The sequence below is a fragment of the Pristis pectinata genome, chromosome 3, assembly GCF_009764475.1.
Source record: "Pristis pectinata isolate sPriPec2 chromosome 3, sPriPec2.1.pri, whole genome shotgun sequence".
NCBI classification, from domain to species: domain Eukaryota; kingdom Metazoa; phylum Chordata; class Chondrichthyes; order Rhinopristiformes; family Pristidae; genus Pristis; species Pristis pectinata.
The window spans coordinates 42,874,054-42,898,551 of record NC_067407.1 but is presented as its reverse complement, the minus strand read 5'-3'; the positions used below and the strand labels follow the sequence as shown (position 1 = coordinate 42,898,551).

The window sequence follows — 24,498 nt, the reverse complement described above, 5'->3', positions numbered from 1 at the left end:
TAGTGGGCCATATCTCAAATAACATTGAGTCGGCGTACAGGAAAGAGAGAGAGAGCTTAGTGACATGGTGTCATGACAACAACCTTTCCCTCAATGTCAGCAAAATAAAAGAGCTGGTCATTGAATTCAGGAAAGGGGGCGGTGTGCATGCACCTGTTTAAGTCAATGGTGGTCAAGAGGGTTGAGAGCTTCAAGTTCCTAGGAGTGAACATCACCAATAGCCTGTCCTGGTCCAACCACGTGGATGCCACAGCCAAGAAAGCTCACCAGCGCCTCTACTTCCTCAGGAAGCTAAAGAAATTTGGCATGACCCTTTGACACTCATCAACTTTTATCGATGCACCATAGAGAGCATCCTATCTGGATGCATCACGGCTTGATATGGCAACTGCTCTGCGCAGGACCACAAGAAACTGCAGAGAGTTGTGGACACAGCCCAGTACATCACGGAAACCAGCCTCTTCTCCATGGATCTGACTATACCTCTCGCTGCCTGGGTGAAGCAGCCAGCATAATCAAAGACCCCACCCACCCGGGTCATTTTCTCCCATCTCCCATCAGGCAGAAGATACAGGAGCCTGAGGGCACATACCACCGGGCTCAAGGACAGCTTCTATCCCATTGTGATAAGACTATGGAACGGTTCCCTTATACGATGAGATGGACTCTTGACCTCACAATCTACCTTGTTATGACCTTGCACCTTATTGTCCACCTGCAGTGCACTTCCCTGTAGCTGTGACACTTTACTCTGTATTCTGTTATTTTTTTTTACCCTGTACTACCTCAATGCACTGTGTAATGAATTGATCTGTATGAACAGTGTGCAAGACAAGTTTTTCACTGTACCTCGGTATAAGTGACAATAATAAACCAAACGAATACCAAACCAAAAAGATTCTCTCTCAGTCATCACTGTGTTGTATTCTGAATTCCATGCAAGAATGATCTCACTACAGAAAGGCCTTTGATCAAATTGCAATTCTGATGCATTATCCCAAACTGGATACTTCCTATTTTTTTTTTACCATTCCATCCCATTTATCAAGAACTTGACTTGTCTCATCACAAATATCTGTTGAGACAATGGTGTCATCTTTGGAAGTCTCCATTCACTTTCACACTGAAGAATGAAAGGACTTGTTTACCTCATCATCACTTATTTTTAGACACCTTTTGAAAACATTTTTCAGTCAACAAGATTCCAGTAATTACATTGAACTGAATAATCAGTGATTCTATTCTGGTGACATTGTTTGAGAGAGGAAGGTCATTCAGAATACTGGAAGAAATCCCTACCAAACCTTGGAATTTGCAACACAGGATGCTTGATGCCTTTCTGACCAGAAATTTAGTTTTAAGGTACATTTGAAAGTTGTCAACCCCAACAATACAGTACTTTCTTGCTTCTACACTAAACATGAGCATAGATTTGGAGTAGGGTTGGCTCCACAGCCTTTGACATCCCTTCACCAGATCTATACCTTATTTTCCATCCAATCTTCTTCCTTACCCCTTTCTCATTATTCAATTCTGCTTTGCACTCCAGGAAATATGACTGCTTGATCCAGATCCAGGCTCGAGAGCTCTCCCATCTCCGTCAGAAGATGCGCGAGGGCAGAGGTGTGTGCCACGTTCTGAAACAACACCTGAGCGACACCACCAAGTCCTTTGAGGAGTTGCTCAGAGCAAATGATATTGATTATTATATGGGACAGAGCTTCCGAGATCAGTTGGCCCATGGAAGCCAACTGGTAGAGAGGATCACTCATAAACTAGCTGGTCGTAAGTTGCTTTTTATTTTCTTTGAATTGGCATTGTTTAATTGCACCATTGTATGGTGTGGTGTTTCATAATTGTTGTGTCCAATTTGGTCAGAAAATTGGTAAGGGCTCTATCTTCAAATCCCAACCAACCCCAATGGCTAGATGGTTAAATAGGTTGCATGGTCATGCCAAATGGTGATGAGACCCAAACTCCTATCCGTGTTTGGGGTGGCATTAACCAATCTCAGCCAAGCTAGTAACTTTCATGAAAAAAAGTGATCGGATTAGACTGCATTCTTCAGATCTCATGATATTTTAGGGTATCTCAGAGCCAGTAGAATAAAATAGTAGAGCAGACACCGTTCATAAGCAAAAGTGGCAGAATCTCATATACATTAAAATAAACAACCAGATAATGTATTTTGGTAATTGTATGAAGGATATCTGTTGGTAAGGATAGTTGGAGAAACCCTTAGCTCTAATCAGGATTTTTCATGTCCACCTGAGAGAGAACATGGTGCATCAGTCTCATTCAAAATATGACAGGTCCAAGATTGCAGATTTCCTTTGGTTTTGGACTGAAATGTAGGCTAAGAATATACACTTGATTATACACAACCTGCTAACCCAGAGGCAAGTGCTTTCACTGAGCCAGGGATGCAGTTTCCTTTTCACCTTAATGATAAATCACCGTTCTTTAATTTGTGGTAGCAAACAATGTTTTGTTTGAACATTTAGCATAATTGGTCATTGAAACAGATTTTGATGATTTTTCTAATGGTGTACTGTAATCTCTTACACATATTGCAGGAGTCCCTTTGGATAGTAGCAACAAAGGAAACCAGGAGCTATTTGTTGCCAGGTAAGGCACTGATGCTAAGAGACATGAACAAGGTTCATCAGGTGGTCTAATGACCTTAGTGTATGAATACTGTGATTGTAGTATTCAACTGTTTAATCCCTTTGTCTGAGGTGCTTCTTGCACATTTGTAGTTTTTATTTTGACTTTAGGGAGATGAATATAAGACCAAACACATTAAACATTTATACTCTATTATCCTGTGCTATAATGTGAGGGTCATTGTATTTGCAAGAAATTATTATCCACTCAAGAAAGTTGACAATAATCTTGGCACCTTTTTTGGTGCACTCCAGTTTCTGATTGTGACTGATCATGCAACAACAAAGGAAGTGTAAATGGAGGGAAAATCTGAGGGTGCACTGGAGCGATGGGACTCAGTTACTGCCCCTCTTACACACAGGATTTCCGCTGGAATCCACCAAGCTTCTGTAGATTCAGTCCCACAGGGTATCCTCAACCACAGTCCTTGATTCATCTGTGCACATCTGGTGCAGTACCAGTTGGAATTTCAACACAAGTATGTGTGGTGATAGCATTTTTAGAAAACACCATTTGAAGAAATTGCAGTGCAGTAGGTTTAATTTGTGTGCAACTTGAGATTTTCTTGAGGTTTGTTAGAAAACTGCAGGCATACTGTGTAGAGGACATGCAAAAGCAAAAACATTGAATTCATTGATCTTTCTCAATTAATAGGAGGATTGGAAGTGCACCATATATTTTGCACCAGAAGGACAACATGCCCATATTCTTTGAAGCTGCCTCATGCGTATCCAGGATATGTACCTGAAACCACTATTAAATCTATTGTTCATGGATATGGGACTTCTAATTCCAGTATTGGGCCTCTTTCCAAAATTGAAATGTGAATGAACGTAGCCTGCATTATGCTTACTACAATCAAATATGGCACAAAAATTGGTGGAGTCACAGATAGCTGAGAAGGTTATAAAAGGATACAGAGGGACATAAATCATTTGGAAGGTTGGGGGGCAGCAGTGGTAGATGGAATTTAATCCAGATAAGTGTGAGGTAATGCATTTTGGGAAGTCAAATGCTAATAGGACATATACAGTAAATGGCAGGGACCTCAGGAGTGTTAATGTACGGAGGTACATTGGAGTACAAGTCCATAGCTCCCTGAAAATGGTGACACAGGTGAATAGGGTAGTGAAGAAGGCATTTGGGATGCTTGTCTTCATTGGCTGAGGCATTGAGTATAAGAGTTGGGAGGTCATGTTGCATCTGTACAAAACGTTGGTCAAGCCACATTTGGAGTATTGTGTACAGTTCTGGTCACCACATTATGGGAAGGATGTGGTAGCATTAGAAAGAACGCATAAGAGTTTCAGAATCAGGTTTTTTATCACTATATTATATAACATGAAATTTGTTGTTTTGTGGCAGTAGTACAGTGCAAAGATATTTTAAAAAATCTATAAATTACAAAAAAAACAAATAGTGCAAAAAAAAAGGAACAGTGAGGTAGTGTTCATGGTTTCATGGACCATTCAGAAATCTGATGGCAGAGGGGAAGAAGCTGCTTCTGAATCATTAGGTGTGGGTCTTCAGGCTCCTGTACCTACTCCCTGATGATAGTAATGAGAAGAGGGCATGTCCCGATGGTGAGGGTCCTTAATGATGAATGCTGCCGCCTTGAGGCACCGCCTCATGAAGATGTCCTCAATGATGGGGAGGGTTGTGCCAGACTCACCAGGATGTTGCCTGGAATGGAGGACTCATAAAGAGAGACTCAATCGGCTGGGTTTATTCTCACTGGAATGTAGGAAGCTGAGTGAATGACCTCATAGAAGTTTATAAAATTTATGAGGAGCATAGATAGGGTAGATAATCAGAGTCTTTTTTCTCAGGTGGGGGAGTCTAAAACTTGAGGGTATAATTTTAAGGTGAGAGGGGAGAAATTTAAAGGAGATCTGAGGGGCAAGTGTTTCACACACAGGGTGATGATTATATGGAACGAGCTGCCAGAGGAAATAGTAGAGGCAGATACTGTTACAATGTTTAAAAGGGACTTGGACAGGTACTTGGATAGGAAAGAAGTAGAGGGATACAGGGTGAATGGAATTAGCATAGAGAGGCATCAGGGTCAGCATGGACGAGTTGGGCCAAAGGACCCTTTTCTGTGCTGTACGACTCTCTGACTAAGCAAACAGACCAGCAATCCTTAAAGTCACCACCAGAGGCTGCCACCCAAAGATGGCTTAAGTTTATTTTACTTATTAGGCTTCGAATTAAAATTGCAGCCCAAAGCAAAAGGCCTTTTGCCAATAAAGCAGTAAGTCTGATAATTGAATAAATCTCAGCATTCTGCAAAGGAGTACATTCATCAAACACCCATTTACACTACTCTTATTTCATTCTCCCCACATTCCCCATCAATTTACCCCCTCAACCACCCCCTACCCCAACCCCTGATTCTACTACTCACCGAAATGCAAGTTACAATAGCCAATTAACCTACCAACCCATATGCCTTTAAGGGTAGGGGGTTAGGAGGAAACTGGAGCACCAGGGGAAAACCCACGTGGTCACAGGGGAGAATATCCAATCTCCACACAGACAGCACACAAAGTCAGGATTGAACCTAGGTAGCTGGAGCTGTGAGGCAGTAGCTCTACTGTGTGTCACTGTGCCATCTCCTAGGTGCGCCTGAGTAAGGTCAGCATAGATTTATGAGTGGGAAATCCCATTAGACAGATCTTTTGGGGTATTTTGAGGTTGTAACTATCAGAATAGATAGGATGAACCAGTTAATATGGTGTAGTTGGACTTCCGGAACACTTTCAATGAGGTGCTACTCCAGAAATGTAAAACAAAATTAGTGTGTGTGTTATTTTCAGTGATACACTGGCATGGATTGATGATTGGTTAACAGACTGAAAACAGCATAGGAATGAAAGAGTCATTTTGCATTGAGAGGCTGTGACCTGTAGCAGTGATTTAGTTGAGGGGAAGGAGGCTAATATATCGAAGTTTGTTCTAAGATTGGTGGCAATGTGGACTGTGAAGGGGATGCAGAGAAGCTTTAAGGGGATACAGATTGGCTAAGTGAATGGCAAGGGCCTGGCAAATGATGTGGAAAAATGTGAGGTCATCAACTATCGTAGAAAAACAGAAACAAGGAATATTTTTTAAAATTATAATAGAAAGATGTTGGTGTCCACAGGGATTTGGTGTCCTTGTACCCAAATCACTGAAAATTAGTTTGCAGGTTCAGCAAGCAATTATGTTGACCTTTATTGCAAAAGGATTTGAGTACAAGAATTGAGATGTATTGCTACAATTATATTGAGCCCTAGTAAGACTGCATCCAGAATATTGTGTTCAGGTCTTGTGTTCCAGAAATGAACTTATACAGTCAATATTAGGGAAGTAGTCAGAATGTTCATAAATCATGTTGTTGCCTTTTTCAAAGCAACGTACATCAAAATGGTTTACATATAAACTGAATATATATGACTGCAGTAAATTTGTACAACTCCTGTATGTTTTTATCAGAAATTGTTTGCTACTGTCAATGTATATTACATCAAGTATGTTTGAATATTTCTATTGATAATTGTTTAAAAAGTCTGTAAGAGCAGGTAGAAAAGGACAGTGCAGAAAGAGTGAGCAGAAAGATCACCCAAAATGACACAGATCTCAAAAAGCGGAGGAGGGAGGGAGGTGGAGTACGTTTGGAAAAATCAGCAGAAATCACAGAACAGAGAAAGCAATGAACCAGCAGCCAGGTATTAGAGTCAGAGTTTGTCTTTAAAAGGGAGATAGTATCGAGATAAGAATTTAAAACAGAAAATGCGGGAAATGCTCTGCAGGTCAAAGCATCCGTGGAAAGAGAAACGAGGTTAATGTTTCAGGTCAAAGACCCCTCGTCAGAACTGTTCAGATATCAGATTCCCAGCATCTGCCATTTTATTTTCCTTTACTGAGGTAAAAATGATATGTGCAGATATAAATACTGACTTTCTTGCTGTGTCTTCTTATGAAGTACGTCAATCCAGGTGGCCAGGGCTAGTCCCAAAACAAGGAGACTCCTCTTGGGCAAAATAATATTTTTCGATAGTATTTTTTAAGAAAGACCATTTATGAATTGGAAGCAGTTCAAAGAAGGTTTACTATACCAATACATGGAATGAACTGATTGTTTATGAGAAAAGGATGGATAGGATAGGATTGGAGTTTTGAAGAGTGAAAGGTGACATCATTGAAACATGCAAGATCCTGAGGGGGTGTTGACAGGGTCATTGTGGATTTGATGGGAATGTTTCCTCGTATGGGAGAATATAAGACTTAGAGTCGATGTGTTTTTAAGAAAAAAGAGATGTTGTTCATTTAATACAGAGATGACTTGAATTTTTTTCGCTCAGATGGTTGGAAGTCTTAGTTCTTTTCCTCAAAGGTTATTGGAACTGTTTTTGTATATTTTTTAAGGTAGAGATAGATAGATATTCGATATGCAAAGGGTTACGTGGGTAGATAAGAATGCAGATTTGAGGTTGAAATCAGATCAGGAATGATCGCATTAAATGACTATTTTCAATATCCATTAAAAGGATGCCATACGTTTTTATTGAAGTTGCTTGTGGTTTGAGCATTAAAGGTTTCCACAATTATTGTCCTCAGTCCTATTAGTTCAAAAGAAAATTTTGGCTGCATCTCCAAAGTGATAATGCCTTTCCTCCTTGCCCTTCTGCTTTAAGGTTCCACTGCACACAATTCATATCTATCAGATAATCCAGTTCAGGAATCTGCCTCTTAAATGGGCCCATTCCTGCTGGATTTTGCCAGACATATTTAGAAAAGATCTTGAACCAAAACAGTTTTTGTTCTTTGCTGACTTCTTTGGGGGATGCACTAGACAACATCTGCCCACTGACCATCCAATTTACGCTCTATATTAAAATCATCCTTAGAGAGTGGGAGATAGCAGTCAACTGTGCAGGAGTGAGATACCATAGAGAGAGAGAGAGACACACACACACACATGAGAGGGAGAGAAATAGAATACTTAGACATCCAGATGGACATGGATGCCTGGAGAATGAAAAATATCAAAGGAAGACACATATTGGCAACAGAAATAGAGACAAGACTGAAACCAAGTGGGAATATGTGTGCACGTGAAAGACAGTAACATAGGGGAAAAGAAGATAGAAAGCAAAGGCACAGTTTTGAATGATCTCCCACTAGCACAGTTAAATGTTAATCCTTCTGATAAATATGGAAAGTCATTGTATATTGGCCTCTTTTTTTTTTGTCTGCATTTTCCTAAATGTAGAATGAATTCCAACGAGCATGAATTTTTTAGACAGCTCCCCAGAGGTAAATGAAATAGGCTTGGTGAGTCAGGGGAGCAGGTGCTGTGCTAACGGCAGATAATGCAACTTTAGTTTAAGGCTGCTCATACTGTTCAGTTAAAGGCACAGTAACATTGTAAAGAGTCTCACCAGTTTAAGGAATCATCAGTATACAGTGTCATCAAAGAACAGCAGTATGGTACAACACAACTGGAATTGATTATTGAGCTATTATAGCACAAAAGAAAGCCATTCAATCTCATTTGTCATATCATTGTCATGGGATCATCTGCATATATTATTATTGGGATACTGTGCCACAAATGTTTAGTGTCATCAGAATATAGCTTCATAAAATAAGTGGCAAGTAATGTTTGTGCCACACTACTGCCAGGCTTAAACAAAAGGGAGTCCAATAGCCTCTACAATACTTTTCCTGGCATCATTATCACAGAGTCCTGTGCCATCAACATTTTGACAATCATAATTGATCAGAAGCCTTAAATGGACCTGCTACATAATAGATAAGACCGTTCAGAGGCTGGCTATTATGCTGTGAGTCACTAATTTCCTAATTCTCCAAAAACTGACTGGGGTCAGATGCAAAATTCACCCAAGTGGCTGTGCTTAAAACTAATTTGTTGATGCTGAAACAGGCGTTAACTCTGACACCAAGTGATTGCTCTAACTTCCTCGAGGAAAAAGCTAGCAAAGTTCTTTTCCCCATAAGTAACACATCATTACACTATCAATATTTAAAACAGGAAGTAATCAGAAAAGGAATCTTGTTATGTGTGCCTTAATTCTAATCAAGATCTCAGGGCCAATTAAGCAGTGTTAGGCAGACAGAGTTAGGGCTCATCTATGAGTGTATAGTGGAAAATGGAGGACAGAAATATCCAAAATTCTTTTACCGCATCATGGTGGGAAGAATTTCTCCAAATGTGAACTCTGGTGAAAATATAAAAACATTCTTCAAGAATATGTTTCTGATTTTATTTGAGAATATGAGCATGAAGTTTTAAATTTTGATTTGCATTCAGGGCCATAACCTTTCACCTTGGATTCTCAATTTAAAATAAATCTTTTATTATTTGGATGGGGCCGTTTTAACCGCTTGTTTTTCCACCAAAGTCTACATTTGGGCGTATGTCTTTTTTTTAATTCTCTAGGATAGGAAACCAACTTTACTGAAGAATCAAGGAGTGTGCTAGAACAGAGAGACCTCAGGATATAAGTATGTAGTTCCCTGAAAATGGTGACTTAGGTTAAAAAAAAGGGTGGTGAAGAAAGAGAATGGCACACTAGCCTTTATCGGATGGGGCACTGAGTACAAGAGTTGGAACATCATGTTACAGCTTCACAAGATGTTGGTGAGACCACACCTGGAATATTGTGTGCAGTTCTGGTCGCCATACCATGGTACGGATGTGATTAAACTAGAGAGGGTGCAGAAAAGATTTACAAGGGTTTTGCCGGGACTGGAGAGCCTAAGTTATAAGGAGAGACTGGATAAGCTGGGACTGTTTCCCCTGGAGCAAAGGAGGGTGAAGTGTGACCTTATAGATGTTTATAAAATCATGAGGGGCATAGGTAAGGTAGATGGTCACAGTCTTTTTTCCAGGGTAGGGAAGTCTAAAACTAGATGGCATAAGTTTAAGGTGAGAGGGAAAAGAGTTAAAGGGGATCTGAGGGACAAGTTTTTCTTATGGGTATATGGAATGAACTACAGAGGAGGTGGTAGAGGCAGGTACAATTACAACACTTAAAAGACATTTGGACAGGTACGTAGATAGGAATGGTTTAGAGGGATATGAGCCAAATGCAAGCAAGTAGGCTTGGCTCAGGAAGGCAGCTTGGTTGGCATGAACGTGTTGGGCCAAGGGACCTGTTTGCATCGTGTTTAACTTTATGACTCTAAGCTTAAGGAGCAGATTTAATGAAACTATTGGAAAATTCTTTCAAATCTTGAAGATAATCTGCTGGTTATTACAAGCATATTATTAACAGTAATACATTTCTCTTTGTAAATCAAAAAAAAAAGATTAGCTGCAACCTTTATTCAGCTTGAGCTTCTTGAAAGCTCCAAGCTGGTCTATTGTCAGTGGTTGACTTTTGACAAGGCTGTTTGGTGAATTGAATTTTCATCAGTACAACCAGTTAGGGGGCAAAAGGATTGAAAATTTTCTTTCAAATTTGATTTGGAAATGGGGCAGCTGGCCTTTCCAACTGGATTAGTCACAGTCATAGAGAGATACAGCACAGAAACAGGCTTTTTGGACCACTGAGTCTGCACTGACCATCAAGCACCCATTTACATGAGTCCTACATTGATCCCATTTTTTTATTCTCCCCACATTCCCATCAACTCTCGTTAAATTTTACCACTCACCTACACACCAAGTGCAATTTACAATGGCCAATTTACTTACCAGTTCACACATCTTTGGCATGTGGGAGAAAACCAGAGCACACAGAGGAAATCCATGTGGTCACAGAAAGAACATGTAAACTCCACACAAACAGCACCGGAGCTCAGAATTGAACCCGGGTCGCTGGAACTGTGAAGCAGCGGCTCTTCTACCTGAATCACTGTGCCATCCTTTTTGCCAGAAAATGAATTAAGTTAAAAACAAAAAATGCTGGAACTCGGCAGGTCTGGCAGCTCTGTGTAAACAGAGACATAATAATGTTTCAGGTCCAAGACCCTTCCGTTCCGATGATGGGCCTTCAACTGGAAACGTTAACTCTGTTTCTCTTTCCACAGATGCTGTCTGGCCTGCTGAGTGTTCCCAGCATGTTCTGTTTTTATTTTAAACTTCCAGTACCTGGAGTTCTTTTTTTATTTTCATTCAATTTAATTTTTTGTTGAATGTGTTGTCAAATTATAACTTTCAGGTCTGAGATAAGAACTTGGATATTTCTGATTCTTTGCATAATTCTGCCCAGTGCCCCTTGGGACTTGTGCTGACTGAGAGGCAGGGTTATTCAGAGACTGTATTCCAGGCTTCCATTGATACTGTTAAAAGTTATTTGAAGCATTGCAGGGATATTTTTCCATCCCATTTTGATGCAACATCAGTTTTGCAACTCTGGGTTATGGGTTGAGTTTGGGAGCAGAGCAGAAAAGCAGATCAAGCCATTGTAACACATTTTCCTGCGCCTAGTTCTTCCTCCTCATGATTGTTACATGATTCGTCTGACACTGGAGTCTCATTCCTTCACGTTTCATTGTTGTTGTTGTTGCTGCCGTTTTCTTTCTTTCTCTCTGTTACTCTGTTTCTTTCCCTTTCACTTGACTGTCTGTATGTGAGTTGATATTGAATTCACCAACTAATTTACTCATTTCAAACACTTTCAATTTGATTGAATAAAGAAATGTCTGGTCAAGGAGATGAGTAATTGCCTGTTCTGTTCACTCACATCACAGTTGCTTTCGCTTGTTGTGCCATTACTGGGTCACACTTTCAGCAAACTGCTGTTTGCAAAATGATCAAACCTAAGAATTACAAGAACGGGTTTAACCATTGGCAGGCACAGCTAGATAACTAGTTTGGAAAATTATGCTCCATAGATAACATTATGTGGATTAAAGTCACTGCTATTTGCACTAGTGAGTCACAAGGGAAACATAAACCAGCTCAATGACCTGATTGCTGATTGATGCAATGTCAGTAGTCAGTGAGCAGTCTCCTCCAGCCACTCAAGCTTATGAAGTTTAAAGAGCCAAAGATGAGCAAATATCTAAATAACTTTGTGAATAAGCATGTGAGTAAACCCACAGTGACCTTAATGAAGTTTGAAGCGTTTATATTTCCCTTGTAAGGCTTAGAAATGGTAATGTTTCCTGAGTGCACAATAACATAGTATGATATGGTATGATTATTATGTGCTGGCAAAATATTGATTTATGATCTTTTAACTGGATGTTGCAAACCACTCCATTGTGGTTTAACTTTTCTGGAATACCTGGTTTCTAGAAGCTCATTTATGTAAGTTGTATTGTAAAAGTTCTTTGACCATTTCAGTAAATTTAAATAATTAACATTCGGTGAGTAATTCTCATTTAAACACAATTTAAACATGTGCAGCCCTTTTCTGTCAAAAGCCCCGAATGACTGACTGTGCTCACAAAACTTTGTGGTAATTGCTGATGAATTTGCCCCCCTTGACAATCCTGTAGGGGAATATATTGCACCATGTAATATATAAGCTAGGAAGTAAATTAAGGAATTAGTTAGAGAAACAGGTATTTTTTTAAAAAAAGGAAATTAATCAGTAAATCACTCAGTAGCTAATTTGTGGAATATGTTCAACATGAGCCACGTAACTGCAAAAAAAGAAACACAAATGTTCTGCGCAGAAAATAAGACGAGGCATATCGTTATGATGCTTGCAGTGGATTGTTTAAATTTTACCAGTTTTTAAATGCAGAAGTATTTTGACATTTTTATTTTTATGCATCAAAATTCTGATTTTTTTTTCCATTAGGCTCGTTGTAGTGGTAAAGAGCAGTGCACTATGGGCCAATACCTTGATGTTGCATGGGAGTGGATCTTTGACAAAAACCAGCAGTATTTGGAAAAGGCTCCCAAACATTTTGTTTTAGATTTTAAAACCTTCACCTCTCACCTCCCTCCCCCAATTTCCATCCCCACAAGTCTTGTGTTCTCTGACCCTTAGTTCTGGTCCAGATCCATTTACCTTGGTGACATTGCAAGTTGAGCAGTGTCCTGATTCTTTCCCCCTTTACATATGGACTATGTAGCAACTTTTATTTGTTTTTGCATAGTCCCATCTCATTAGTAACTAGTAATGGCTAATCCCAACATCCCAGGCTACGATTTTTAAAATAAAAATTGCAATTTTCTACTTTGAAGAGCTGAGCATGTTGTCCCTTCTTCTCAAGAGTAAAAATGTCTAGAATGTCCTACATTCAGGCGTTGAACTATAAGACTTTCCAAGTTTGCTTGCAGAGCAGAAAATATCCAACCACTTGTATTTAATTCTGTTAGAATTGATGGAATATCATGTTTCCTCAAGATTTTCTGCAGACATCTTTTCATGGTGTACACATGAGATGCTCTCTGTTGATCCTTCTTTTAACCTTCAAGTGAAAAGGAAGATTTTAGACTTTACTAATCAGGCAGAAATCAGTCAGAGCTGATGGTCTGTCACTTATAGAGTCCACCTGATTTTCATTCCATTGATTAATAGGCCCAAATAGTTTGTTGTAACCAGTATCATCAAGGTTTGCAGTACAATGTTTGCTTTTTTAACTTCTACTGATGATCCAACTCAGCCTCCTACTGATGATCCAACTCAGCCTCCTTAATCCAAATAGAAAGTATGTGTGGGACAGTGCACAGTGTATAGCCAACATTAATGTTAAATTTGTTGGTGTTTCAATGACGCATTCATCCTTGGACCTTTTGACCTTCCAGAGCTCTTCAAAGAAGATAATCCTGTGAACAGATGTCTTGGTGATGGCAAAACAGAAATGCTAACTGCCACAGAATTAACTCTTCTAAAAACTGCGAAAAAAAATGAAGAGACTTGCAGGGAATGTGCCTCTGCCAGAGCAATCACAGAGAGAAGGGCAGTGATCTTAACAGGGCACAAGGCTCTACAATATGCACCAATTCTTGTGTCCCATACTGCTGCTTGTAGTGCTCTGCACAGTCTTGCTATCCAACCACAGAAATAGATTTTATCTTTCAGTTCTTATTAATATGTTGAAGAGTTCAGTCAAATCCTTAATCTTACAATCTCCTGGGAATAAAACCAACTTTCTATAATCATTTATGGCAACTTAAAATTTGAAGTTCATATATTATTATAGTAAATGTGCACAGCATTTCCTTTTCAAGTGTGGTGCACAGAACTTAATATAGAACTGACAGGTGTGGCCTAAGTGTGTAGTCAAAATATGACTTATGAATCTTGAATTTGAGAACCTTACATATAAAGGACAACTTTGTTGTCTTGGGATCTCCACCACTTCTAGCTTTATGCTAGGGGGTACTTTGATTCATCCTGTTTTAGCTTCTCACTTTTGTCCATATTGAAATCAATCTGTCACAGTTTTGGCCACTCATAGATATCTATTGATATCTCTGTGATTTTATTTTTCCTTCAATGTTGTTTACAATGCTGCCCATGTTTGTCATCTACAAACCTGGATGTACAGTTCCCTTTCCTATCAATTAATCACTTTGGGCCCTTACACAGATCTTTGTGGGATACCAGTTGCCACCTCTAGCCAATTAGAGTAGCTGGCCAATGTCCATCATCTCTCTCATGCTGTTCAGCCAAGTTCCAAAGCAAATCATAATTTTGCCTCATTTCTGTAAGTGCCACCATTAACTACCACTCTTATGAGAGATCCTTATCAAACACTTCTGAAAATTCATAAATGCTTCTCTGTCAGCAACTCAAATCGCCTCTTCAGAAAATTCAGTGAGGTTCATCAGGCATGATCCGCCCTTTACACATCTATGGTGACTCACACTGATCAGCTTTAAATTTTCACTCTTTTCAATCACTGTAGACTCTTCCCTGCTTTTATGTCTCTTATACTTCTAAATTAGCATTGTGATATATTCCTGAGTTGAGGGAACATTAGGAGATTGTGCTTGGAATATCTACAATATTTTCACTGACTTTTTTAAAAACTCTGAAATGGTAATACCCTAACCCTGCTGATTTGTCACATTTCAATGTATTTAGTTTCTTTGCTGTTAACTTAGTTACACTATCTTTGGTGGGTTCTGTCCAAATGGCTAGACCGTACATATCTTCCTACAATCTATAGCTTTCCTCCTCAATGGACACTAGATGACCAGTTTTTGTATTATCTCTACCTGTCTTTACCAAACTATGTTTAAATCGTTAATACATATTACAAAAAGGGAGGGACTGAGTGCTATTAAGCCTCACTGGTGAAAGCCTTCCAGTCACAAAAATACCTGCATCCTGCCACTGAGTCAAATTTGGGTCCAATTTACCACTCTCCCTTGGAATCCATGACCTTTTACTTTTAATCTATGCCTTTCTTAATGAAGGCTCATAGAATGGATTCTGCTACTGTAGTTTAACTGGCCTGTAATTACTTAGTTTATCCCTTTCTCCATTTTAAGTAACATTATAACCTTAGCAGTCCTCCAATCCTCTCGCACCATTCCTGGAGCCTGGGAGGATTGAAACATTGAAGTCAGAAACTGCCATTTACTCCTTTGCTTCTTTTAACAGATTGAAATAAATTTCTCCAGGACTGTCTATATAACCATTTTCAAAGATGCTCAATCCCTTAATCATTACTCTCTTACTATCTTTATTCCATCCAGTATTTTGCATGCTTTTGTCTTAACTACAACATTTGCATCATCACTGTCTTTTGTAAAGATGGTGACAAAAAATACATTGAGAACCATACCTACATCCTCCACCTTCACACATAGGGTACCATTTTGGTCGCTTTTAGGGTCTACTTCCCTATTTCCTTATCCTCTTACTCTTTATGTACTTTATGCGCTTACAAAACATTTTTGGATTTTCTTTGTTTTTACTTGCCTTTTTTCACACCATCTCTTAATTTCCCCTTTAATTTCACTTCTTCACTTTTTATACTCCTCCAAACTACTAGTAAGTTAAGTTCAAAATGTTTGATACGTACTTCCCTTTTTTGCCTACTCTCTATACATCTTGTCATCCACAAGAGTTTGCATTAGTTGATCTACCTTTCTTCTTTGTAGGAACCCATTTCCCCTGAACTTGTTTCTTAAATGCCTCCCATTTTTCTAGATCAAATAGCTGTTTCCAGTCCACTTTTGCTAAATCACTTGATTTATAATTTGACTAGTAAAATTGATTTCTAACCTTGTGTAGAACTCTTACTCCTTTTTAATCTTTGTCCTATTTCACAGCTACGCCAAAGCTATCTTAATTATAATCACTTCTGCAACAACTTTCTTCTACTGTATTCCTTTCACCTATCCAGTCATTCCCTTAAACTGAAACTGGAATTGTCCCTTGCTCTTGTTGATCTTGTTTTTTATATATATAAAAAAAAGTTCTCTCGAATGTAGTACACTGTACCCCTGTTAATTTTAGAGTAATTGAAACCTCCTGTTTATTTTGTAATTCATCATTGTTTATTCCTAAATTTTCATTGTTCAGACCCTTCTAACTGAGGTACCCTATTCTTTGCACTTAAAATGCTCTGACCAAAATCAGAAATGCTATTCTTCAAGCAATGTCTTCCCTTTTTTCATGGTTTCACCAAAGCAGTTAATACATTGAACTATACCAACCTGTTTTCTGCCTCTTTTCAATTGACCAGCTCCATGTGACTGATCTCCATGGTAGGTCCTACTCCAACCAATCTGAATACAGGCGATACGTCTCCAGGAGAAGTTCATTTACTTGCTCCCATTAAGCCAGCTTTCCCGTGTAAGCTGATTTTACTTATTCCTTATTGGTTCCCTGCTCCTTTTGACCCTGTGACCCTCTCTGTATTATCAGATGGCCTTCTGGCATGAAGCCATGGATGAGCCACACCTTCTCCAAATGAACACAAATAAGACTGACATCATCATTTACCACAATCCTTTCCACTTTGCCACTGATTCTACTAATTTTATTGTTCACCCCACCTCGTCACTCCCTCTACGACTTAATGTCCATTCTCTTTCCGGTCCTAATTTTTTTTTTGTTATAAAGCGCAGTGATGCATTTTCTTTGTCAATGTGTTGTTATTGCAGTTGTACAATAATTGTAGGCAAAGGAGAGTGGAACTAAAAGTTACAGAGTAAAGTTTTTTGTAGAGTTCCATTTATTTCCTGTCAACATTTAAACAGTAAACCTGACCCAAATAAACACAAACCATATGTTTCAAGACTGATGAGTGGCTAATGTACATAGAACATAGAACACTACAGCACAGTACAGGCCCTTTGGCCCACAGTGTTGTGCCGACATTTTATCTTGCTCTTAGACCTATCTAACCCTTCCCTCCCACATAGCCCCCTATTTTTCTATCATTCATGTGTCTATCTAAGAGTCTCTTAAATGTCCCTCATGTATCTGCCCTCACAACCTCTGCAGGCAGTGTGTTCCACGCACCCACCACTCTCTGTGTATAAAAAAGAAACCTACCCCTGACATCCCCCTTATCCCTTCCTCCAATCACTTTAAAATTATGCAACAGTGCCTTTCAGAACAATTGTCACAGTCTGTAGTGCTGCTGTCATTCATACTCTGAAATGAATTCTGTTTTTCCCTGAGTTTCCTTAGGACTGGATCTGGTAATTAAGTTTAAGGCAAACCTTTTTAATTTTTTTTATTATTGCCTTCAGGGAAATAACCATAATTGTCATAGGATTGGATTATTTTCAATAATTTCGTGCTTGAATGGATTATCCTGTGAGGAGCAGGGATTTTGTCTGTTGAGAGTCTAACCCTCTGTGGTACATCTGTGCTTTGTTAAATTGACAGTGCAGCTGCTAACCAGTGACTGTTGAATTTTGCCTTCATTTATATTGTTTTTTTTACAGAAATTCTAGCTGTAGATCAGTAACAACAGTGTTTAAAGAATGTTCCAGAATTTGCTATTGGGCAAATCAGTTGACCTTTAACCTTTTTTTTGGCAGTGTGTCACTGTGCTTTGACGTTAAGTTGCAGGGAGGGGAGGCAATGGGGAGGAGTAAAAATATTCTAGCAGTTTATTCTGGACACAAGCAGGGAAGAGAGAGCAGCAGGAGAAGCCTGGATGGGAAGCATATGCTTATTGGTTGAGCTTGGAGACCATAATCAGCACTAAAAATGTTCTAAGTATAGCGAGTCTATGCTTTTCTCTGTAAAACTATCACCATTGACTGGTTCACTGTTGCTACCAGGTATGAGTGACGGTGATTACTGCTGACCAGCTGATTAATTATTATTCTTTCTTCCTGGAACTTGATTTCCTGTGCTTTCTTTAAAGCAAAGGAAATCCTCACCACACTGATCATTGACTGTGGAATTCAGATTCTCCTGGCTGGGAAATGGCTCCTCTGTGGCTATCCATGCTGTCAAAGAACAGCCCTATCTATCGAGAATCCCTCTTCTCCTTCTCCTTGTGTAGTGCCCGTAACCTGGAGAGGGAAATGATCTTTCTTCGCAAACAGATGGAGAAGGAGAGAAGTCTGCTGCATGGGCAACTGAGAAATTTAACACAGCAGCAACAGATCCTGGCTGCAAGCACCAAGGAGGAACTTGACAAGTAAGAGTTGCACTCTAGGTCTAACTTAATGAATGAAACAATAAAGGATCCCAGTCTAGTGATAGAGGAACTTCAACCAGTTAACTCTTCATTTAAGGAATTGTCATTAAGCTTGTATCTAAACCAATAGCAAGTGTGCAGGTTTGTAAACATGTGTAAACTTATGAGAAGCTGGAAGGAGGGGAAATTGTAAACAGATATAACACTCTCAGTGTGAGATTTGGCCAACAAATGAAAATACTTTCAAAGTTCATTGCTTGCGAGAAAGAATGTTGAGAATTCATTACAAGTTTTAGGTACTGAGGATCATTGTGGAATTTGTGGATCTCTATTCATTGTTCTTATAATACAATGGGTATACTTGAAGTAGTTTTTTTGAGTCACACAGTTATCAACACAATATGAGATTAACAGATTACAAACCAAATATAGAGAGTTCGTGTTTGTAGGTTATTATCTATATGCACTTTAAATAACTGTTTTATGACAAGTTCATATTTATTGCAAATACAGTTTGATAAATTCACTGTATACAGAATAATAGTGTTTATAAATATAGATTGATGTTGTCAGTATAGATAAGTTAATAGAGCTTCTGTGTACCCGTGATTGACGTCTGCTGAATATACACTGCAAGAGTTCTGTATTTCCAGTTTAATGCACTAATGTATACATTTGTTTATATGCTTTGTATATTATGTATTTGTGCCTTGCTACGTGGACTGTTTATCACATTTTCAGTATATACAGTGCAATTATTATGTATAGAAATTAACAGGATTTTATTATGTACAGAGTAACTAGGAGCAGTACATGCAAGTTATTATAGCATTATAAAATCATTGTCTTTAGATTTATGCAATTTCTGTATCAGTTTAAAGTACTCACTGTAACTCACTATTCCAATACCTGTACATACAGATTGGTTGAGGTTCAGTCATTCTTTATTCAGTTCATACAAATTGGTGCAATTGTTTCATCTATAAATTAATATACTTGAACTATAGAATGGTTATTGCTTGTGTTATAGGTAAACATAATTAGTTTAATATAATGATCGTATATGCAAGCTAAATAAATCCGTATGCAGAGGCTGATACTGTCACTCCATATACAGGTCAAGGTAGAATGATGTGTAGATAGGATATAGCAGTCACTGTATACTTGTTATTTTGTTAATTTAGTTGCTGAATGTGGGGGTCAGGTTAGTACAGTCAGTGTTTGTTCAGGTCAATACTGTCACAATTCCTGTGCAAAGAAATGAACTGAATTCAACTGTGTATGCAAATTGGTCAAATTACTGTGCATTTCTCTGTGTGTATATGTCAGTGAAGTAGCACTGACAGGTTAATGTACCACTGGGCTGGATCTTGTAAATAAAGCTGGTGGTTCCAGTAGAAGGAAGTTTGAGACTGTTGAGTGCAGGTAGATGTCTCACCTTTAGTTCAACTGTTCGAAGATCACAGGACACCTGCACAACACTACTGGATTCCTTGTGGAGTCCAACAAGAGATCAAAAGCTTCCTCAGATTTCACACTTCCTAGGTTGGGAAACCTGTCCATTGAGTCTATGCCAGACCAGTAGTCCATGTCAATGATAGCTTTGACAGTCAGCAAGCCTTAAATAAAAAGGGGGGGGGGGTTGGGGGGAGAGATGAATCATACCGGCTGCCAAGGCAATCTAGGGTGGAAGGATTGTTGGGGAGGCAGTCTACCACAAGTCTCAGAAGCCCCGGACTACACTGACCAGATGGGACTGCCTTGCCAAGAAAGAGCAGGCAACTAATAGGCTTGGCAGCTTACTGGTCAACAGAAGTTCTAGTTTATTGTTGATGCAAGTGAGTGCTAATAAGATCACTCTGTGCTAATAAGATCACTTTATACACAGGTCAATACAATGATTGTGTGTATGCAAAATGTTGCATCAGTGTATTACAGAAAACAAAATATATTGAAAATCTACAGATCATTGCAGACCCTTCAGCAGGATTGAGTTCTATCTTTGTGGCGTTTTTCTTGCATGTGGTGTATTTTTATATTATTGTGTGTGGCGCCACTGAAATAAACCACCTACTCTGGCTTAGTTTATAATTAAGTAAAGTCAATGACGGATTGTTAATTGGTATCTGCACATTCTAAAAAAATATTGAAAATTACATTGTGTGGCTTCAGGATAGTAGGTTGGTTTTCCTCCTCTTTAATAGCAGGTCTACAATTTTACAAATATTCTATATAATTGGGTAACATAGAGGATTATTCTGCATTTGTCTGTGATACATCTTATCTGAGAGTGCTTGAGGCAAGATTCCTGATATGGAAGATCACTTTATACTCTTGCACTGATACCTTAAAGACCATACAATATACCAAAAGATAAAAGGTGAGGAATGTAATGTGCTAACTTGGCCCAGACTCACTGTAAGCAAAGGAGGGTGACCTCTACCTCAGGTGGACTACTAGAAATGGAGATGAAATCAGAATCAATTATAGCATTTAAATTTGATTAGGGGAATTAATTCAGACAAGTATCTTGTTTCATAAAGCCTGCACGTGCGTGATGGGGCAAGTGATTGACTACATTAAAACTGATTGTAAAATAAGAAGTAATTTACCCATTGTTTATGAATCACAGAAATATTACAGCACAGAAAGAGGCCCTTTGTCCCATTGTGTCCATGCTGGCTCAATGCAAGAGCAACCCAGCTAGTTTCACTTCCTCACCATCTCCCTATAGCTCTGAACATTTTTTCCTTTTGAATACCATGATTCAATCTGCCTCCGTTTCCTCATTGTGGACACCACTTGGTGGGAACATGTTATTTCCATCTATTCTGTGTAGACCCTTCATAATCTCAAATATCTCTATCAGATCTCAACTCAACCTTCCCTGTTCCAATTAGCATAATCCCTGTTTCTCCAGTCTAGAATCCACATTCCTGTATTCATTCCAGTAAATCTCTTCTGCATCCTTTCTAAGGCCGTTGTATTTTTCTTGAAGAGTGCTGTTCAATACTGGGCTTAATACTTTTGTTGTGATCAAACCAGAATTTTATAAAGGTTCAACGTGACATCCTGTTCTTTTACTCAATGCCCCTGTTTGTCAGGCCCTGGGTCTCATATATTTATTTACCACTTTCTTAACTACTTCTGTCAGTTTTAATCATCTATGCATGTTTACCCTCTGCTCTTCCCACTGCTGTAACTATTTTAGGATTGTTTGTGCCATCTAATTTATATCACTTACTCTGGTTTTCTTTATCAAAATGTAACTTTTCACTGTGCTATGTGAAATTTCATCGGCCTTTTCATAGCTTATGGTAGGTACAGATTTTCAGAGTAAATCTTCCCTCATTATGTGTGTAAAAAAAAATTACCAGCAACTAACGTATATAGAGTGCTTGAAGAAGATTGGCTACAAAATCTCTGACAGGATGATGATTTAATTGAAGCATTAACTTATTCACAGACTAAACAAAGAACTTGAACAGAAAAACAAGCTCATTGAATCCCTAAGCTGCAAACTGCAGAGCCGGGCAGACACTGCATCCAACAGCCACATCCTCTCAGACTCCGAACAGTCTGACAGAGCATCATTTGTATCGGATGAGCAAGAGTCAACTAATGATGACCTGGATGCTTATCGTTATGAAGTTGACTTGAGCAGTGAGTACTCGCATGATGATCAGCAGAGTACAGAGCTTGAAGCACAAGCCACTGCAGGTAGGCTTAGATTTAAAACTCTGCCAGCTTTAAGCAAAGTAAGAACAAAGGAGCACAATGACATATGTCAAAATGAAATCAGTGTCCTGGTTGTAGCTGTAACATTTATGTAGAGAAATAGCAGTCACACTGAAATAAGAATATTAATAAAATACTTCAGTGCTGGTGTGAGGTGGAGCAATTCCCTGAAAGCGACATCATTCCCTGAAATTGGCGTCACAGGTAGACAGGATAGAAGGCTTTTGGCACGCTGGCCTTCATCAGTCAGGGCACTGAGTATAGAAGTTGGGATATTATGTTGCAGTTCTACAAGACGTTGGTGAGGCTGCATTTGAAATATTGTGTTCAGTTTCATCTTACAGGAAAGATGCTATTAAGCTAAAAGGGGTGCAGAGGAGATTTACGGGGATGTTGCCAGAATTCAAAGGACTGAGTTATGGAGAGAGGTTGAGAATGCTAGGAATTTATTTATTTGAGCATAGGAGAATGAGGGGTGATATTATAGAGTTGGATAAAATCATGAGGGGCATAGATAGGGTGAAAACACACAGTCTTTTTCCCAGGGTTGGGGAATCAAGAACTAGAGGAGATAGGTTTAAGGTGATAGGGGAGAGATTTAATTGGAACCCGAGGGGCAACTTTTTCACCCAGAGGGTGGGCAGTTTATGGAATGAGCTGCCAGAGGAAGTGGTTGTGGCAGGGTACATTTACAGCATTTATAAGACACTTGAATAGGTACGTGGATAGGAAAGGATTAGAGGGATATGGACCAAACAAGGGCAGATAGGAATCTTGATCGGCATGGACCAGTTGGGCCAAAGGGTCTGTTCCCGTGTTGTACAACTTTATGACTTTGACTCTAATTGGATACCTTGCCTCTTTAATGTAAACAAATTCAGATATAGCCTCACTCAGATGAAATGGTCCTTGGCAATCTTTTGTGAAGTATTTCCATTTGGTTATAAGTGTCCAATGCTAAACTGACCTTAATGCAGATAACTCCATGGAAAGGCAGAAATAACAAGGAACGTAGGATCAGAATGGGACACACTAGGACCACACAGAATGCAGATTATGTTTGTATTTATTGCATATTTTCTGTGTGGTACACTGGCCTAAGGATGCTTGATGAATATGCTGAGCATTTAAATTGATAACCTGCTTCCTTAATTAGTGTTAATGTTTCACATCCTTAATATGTGCGAAAGGTCTCTGAAATTCTAATATCAGTGCTAATGCCATAGATTGCAGTTGTTTGTATGAGGATAACCTTATTTGTAAGATATATCAATAAGTCACTAGGCCAGTTAACTTTCACTGCTTGTTCTCACCTTTGAATTAGAGTTGTGTTGTGCTGACCCTCCAGATCCATTGTCTGATGTCTTGCCTTTCAGATAGAAATATTGAAGCAAATCCACTTTGCTTCTTCATTTGGTTCAGGTGAATGTTAAAGATACCAGGATTGGGAAAACTGCCTGCATTTCTTCAACAGTTCCCTGGCAATATTCATCCTTTAGTCAGCACCACATCTGGTTTATGTGAATTGTTGTTGATGTTTGATGTCTGGTGTATTGCCACATAAGATAAAGTACACTTCACAAAAAACTTTTTAGTGTCTGTTTCAGCAAAGTGAAACAATGTCTATTATACCAATTATAAATTAGCCTCATTTATGAAAATATATATTCTGTCACAAAGCAGGCTATAAAGAACAGTTTATACTCACTAATGAGCAGGCCAGCAGAAATCACTCAAGTTATCCAATTGGTCTCATTCACAGTTACCATGATATTCTTGCAAGCTATTGTATCCTGTGTGTATTGCTCATTCTGTTTGCATTGTCCATTCTGTCCTTTTATCATCCAAGTGTCCTCGTGATATCGCGGGATGAATATATGACACAATAGTGACCTCACAATGTCATCACCACCTGCATTAATCTTAAATATTACAATTCATTTCATCTGGTTCATTGAATAGAAATATGCTGACATATTTTACCCCCTTATTCAGTCATCCAGTTATAATATGGCAGTCTACAGCATAGGGACCTGGAATATATTGACAGCAGTACTTCCAATGGCCATTGCTTCCTTCTTTGGTCACTCTGCATGCAACATGAAAAGGGGGGCTTCCCAAAACAGAATGCTATCTATCAAGTACTCCCAGAGCCACTTTATAAAGATGACCAGTTAGTCCAATTATGTCATATATCAAACATTTTATTGAACCGTGTACATGGGGAAAGAGGAAAGGAGGCTTGTCTCACATAATCCTTTGACAAAGCAATCCATGCTCCAATAATGCTTAAATAACTTTGCTCACTATCCTGAGTTTGTTAGCTATGGGTCAATTGACAAGTCAGAAGGAACTTGGTTTGAGCACAAAATTTCCAGGCTGATACTTCAATGCAGCATTGAAGAAGTTCTGCACTGCTGTTCTTGGCTAAGATGTTAACAGGGGGGCCCTATCTGCTTTGTAAGGTGGACTTAAAAGATCTCATGATGCTACTTCAAAACAGAAAAGGGGAATTATTCTCAGTATCCCCAGTGTTACCAAATATAGATTTTCTAA

The 24,498-nt window shown here is 38.9% G+C and overlaps 1 protein-coding gene across 13 annotated transcripts in view; it reads left to right on the top strand.

Annotated features, from left to right (window-relative positions):
* pde4dip (phosphodiesterase 4D interacting protein) overlaps positions 1–24,498 on the top strand; it is a 342,932-nt gene that overhangs the window by 278,912 nt on the left and 39,522 nt on the right. For all 13 annotated transcript variants that reach the window (XM_052010871.1, XM_052010870.1, XM_052010862.1 and 10 more), the window contains 3 exons: positions 1,550–1,785; positions 2,577–2,628; positions 21,671–21,924. In XM_052010871.1, coding sequence (XP_051866831.1) covers positions 1,550–1,785; positions 2,577–2,628; positions 21,671–21,924 — 542 coding nt within the window. The remainder of the gene's footprint in view (positions 1–1,549; positions 1,786–2,576; positions 2,629–21,670; positions 21,925–24,498) is intronic.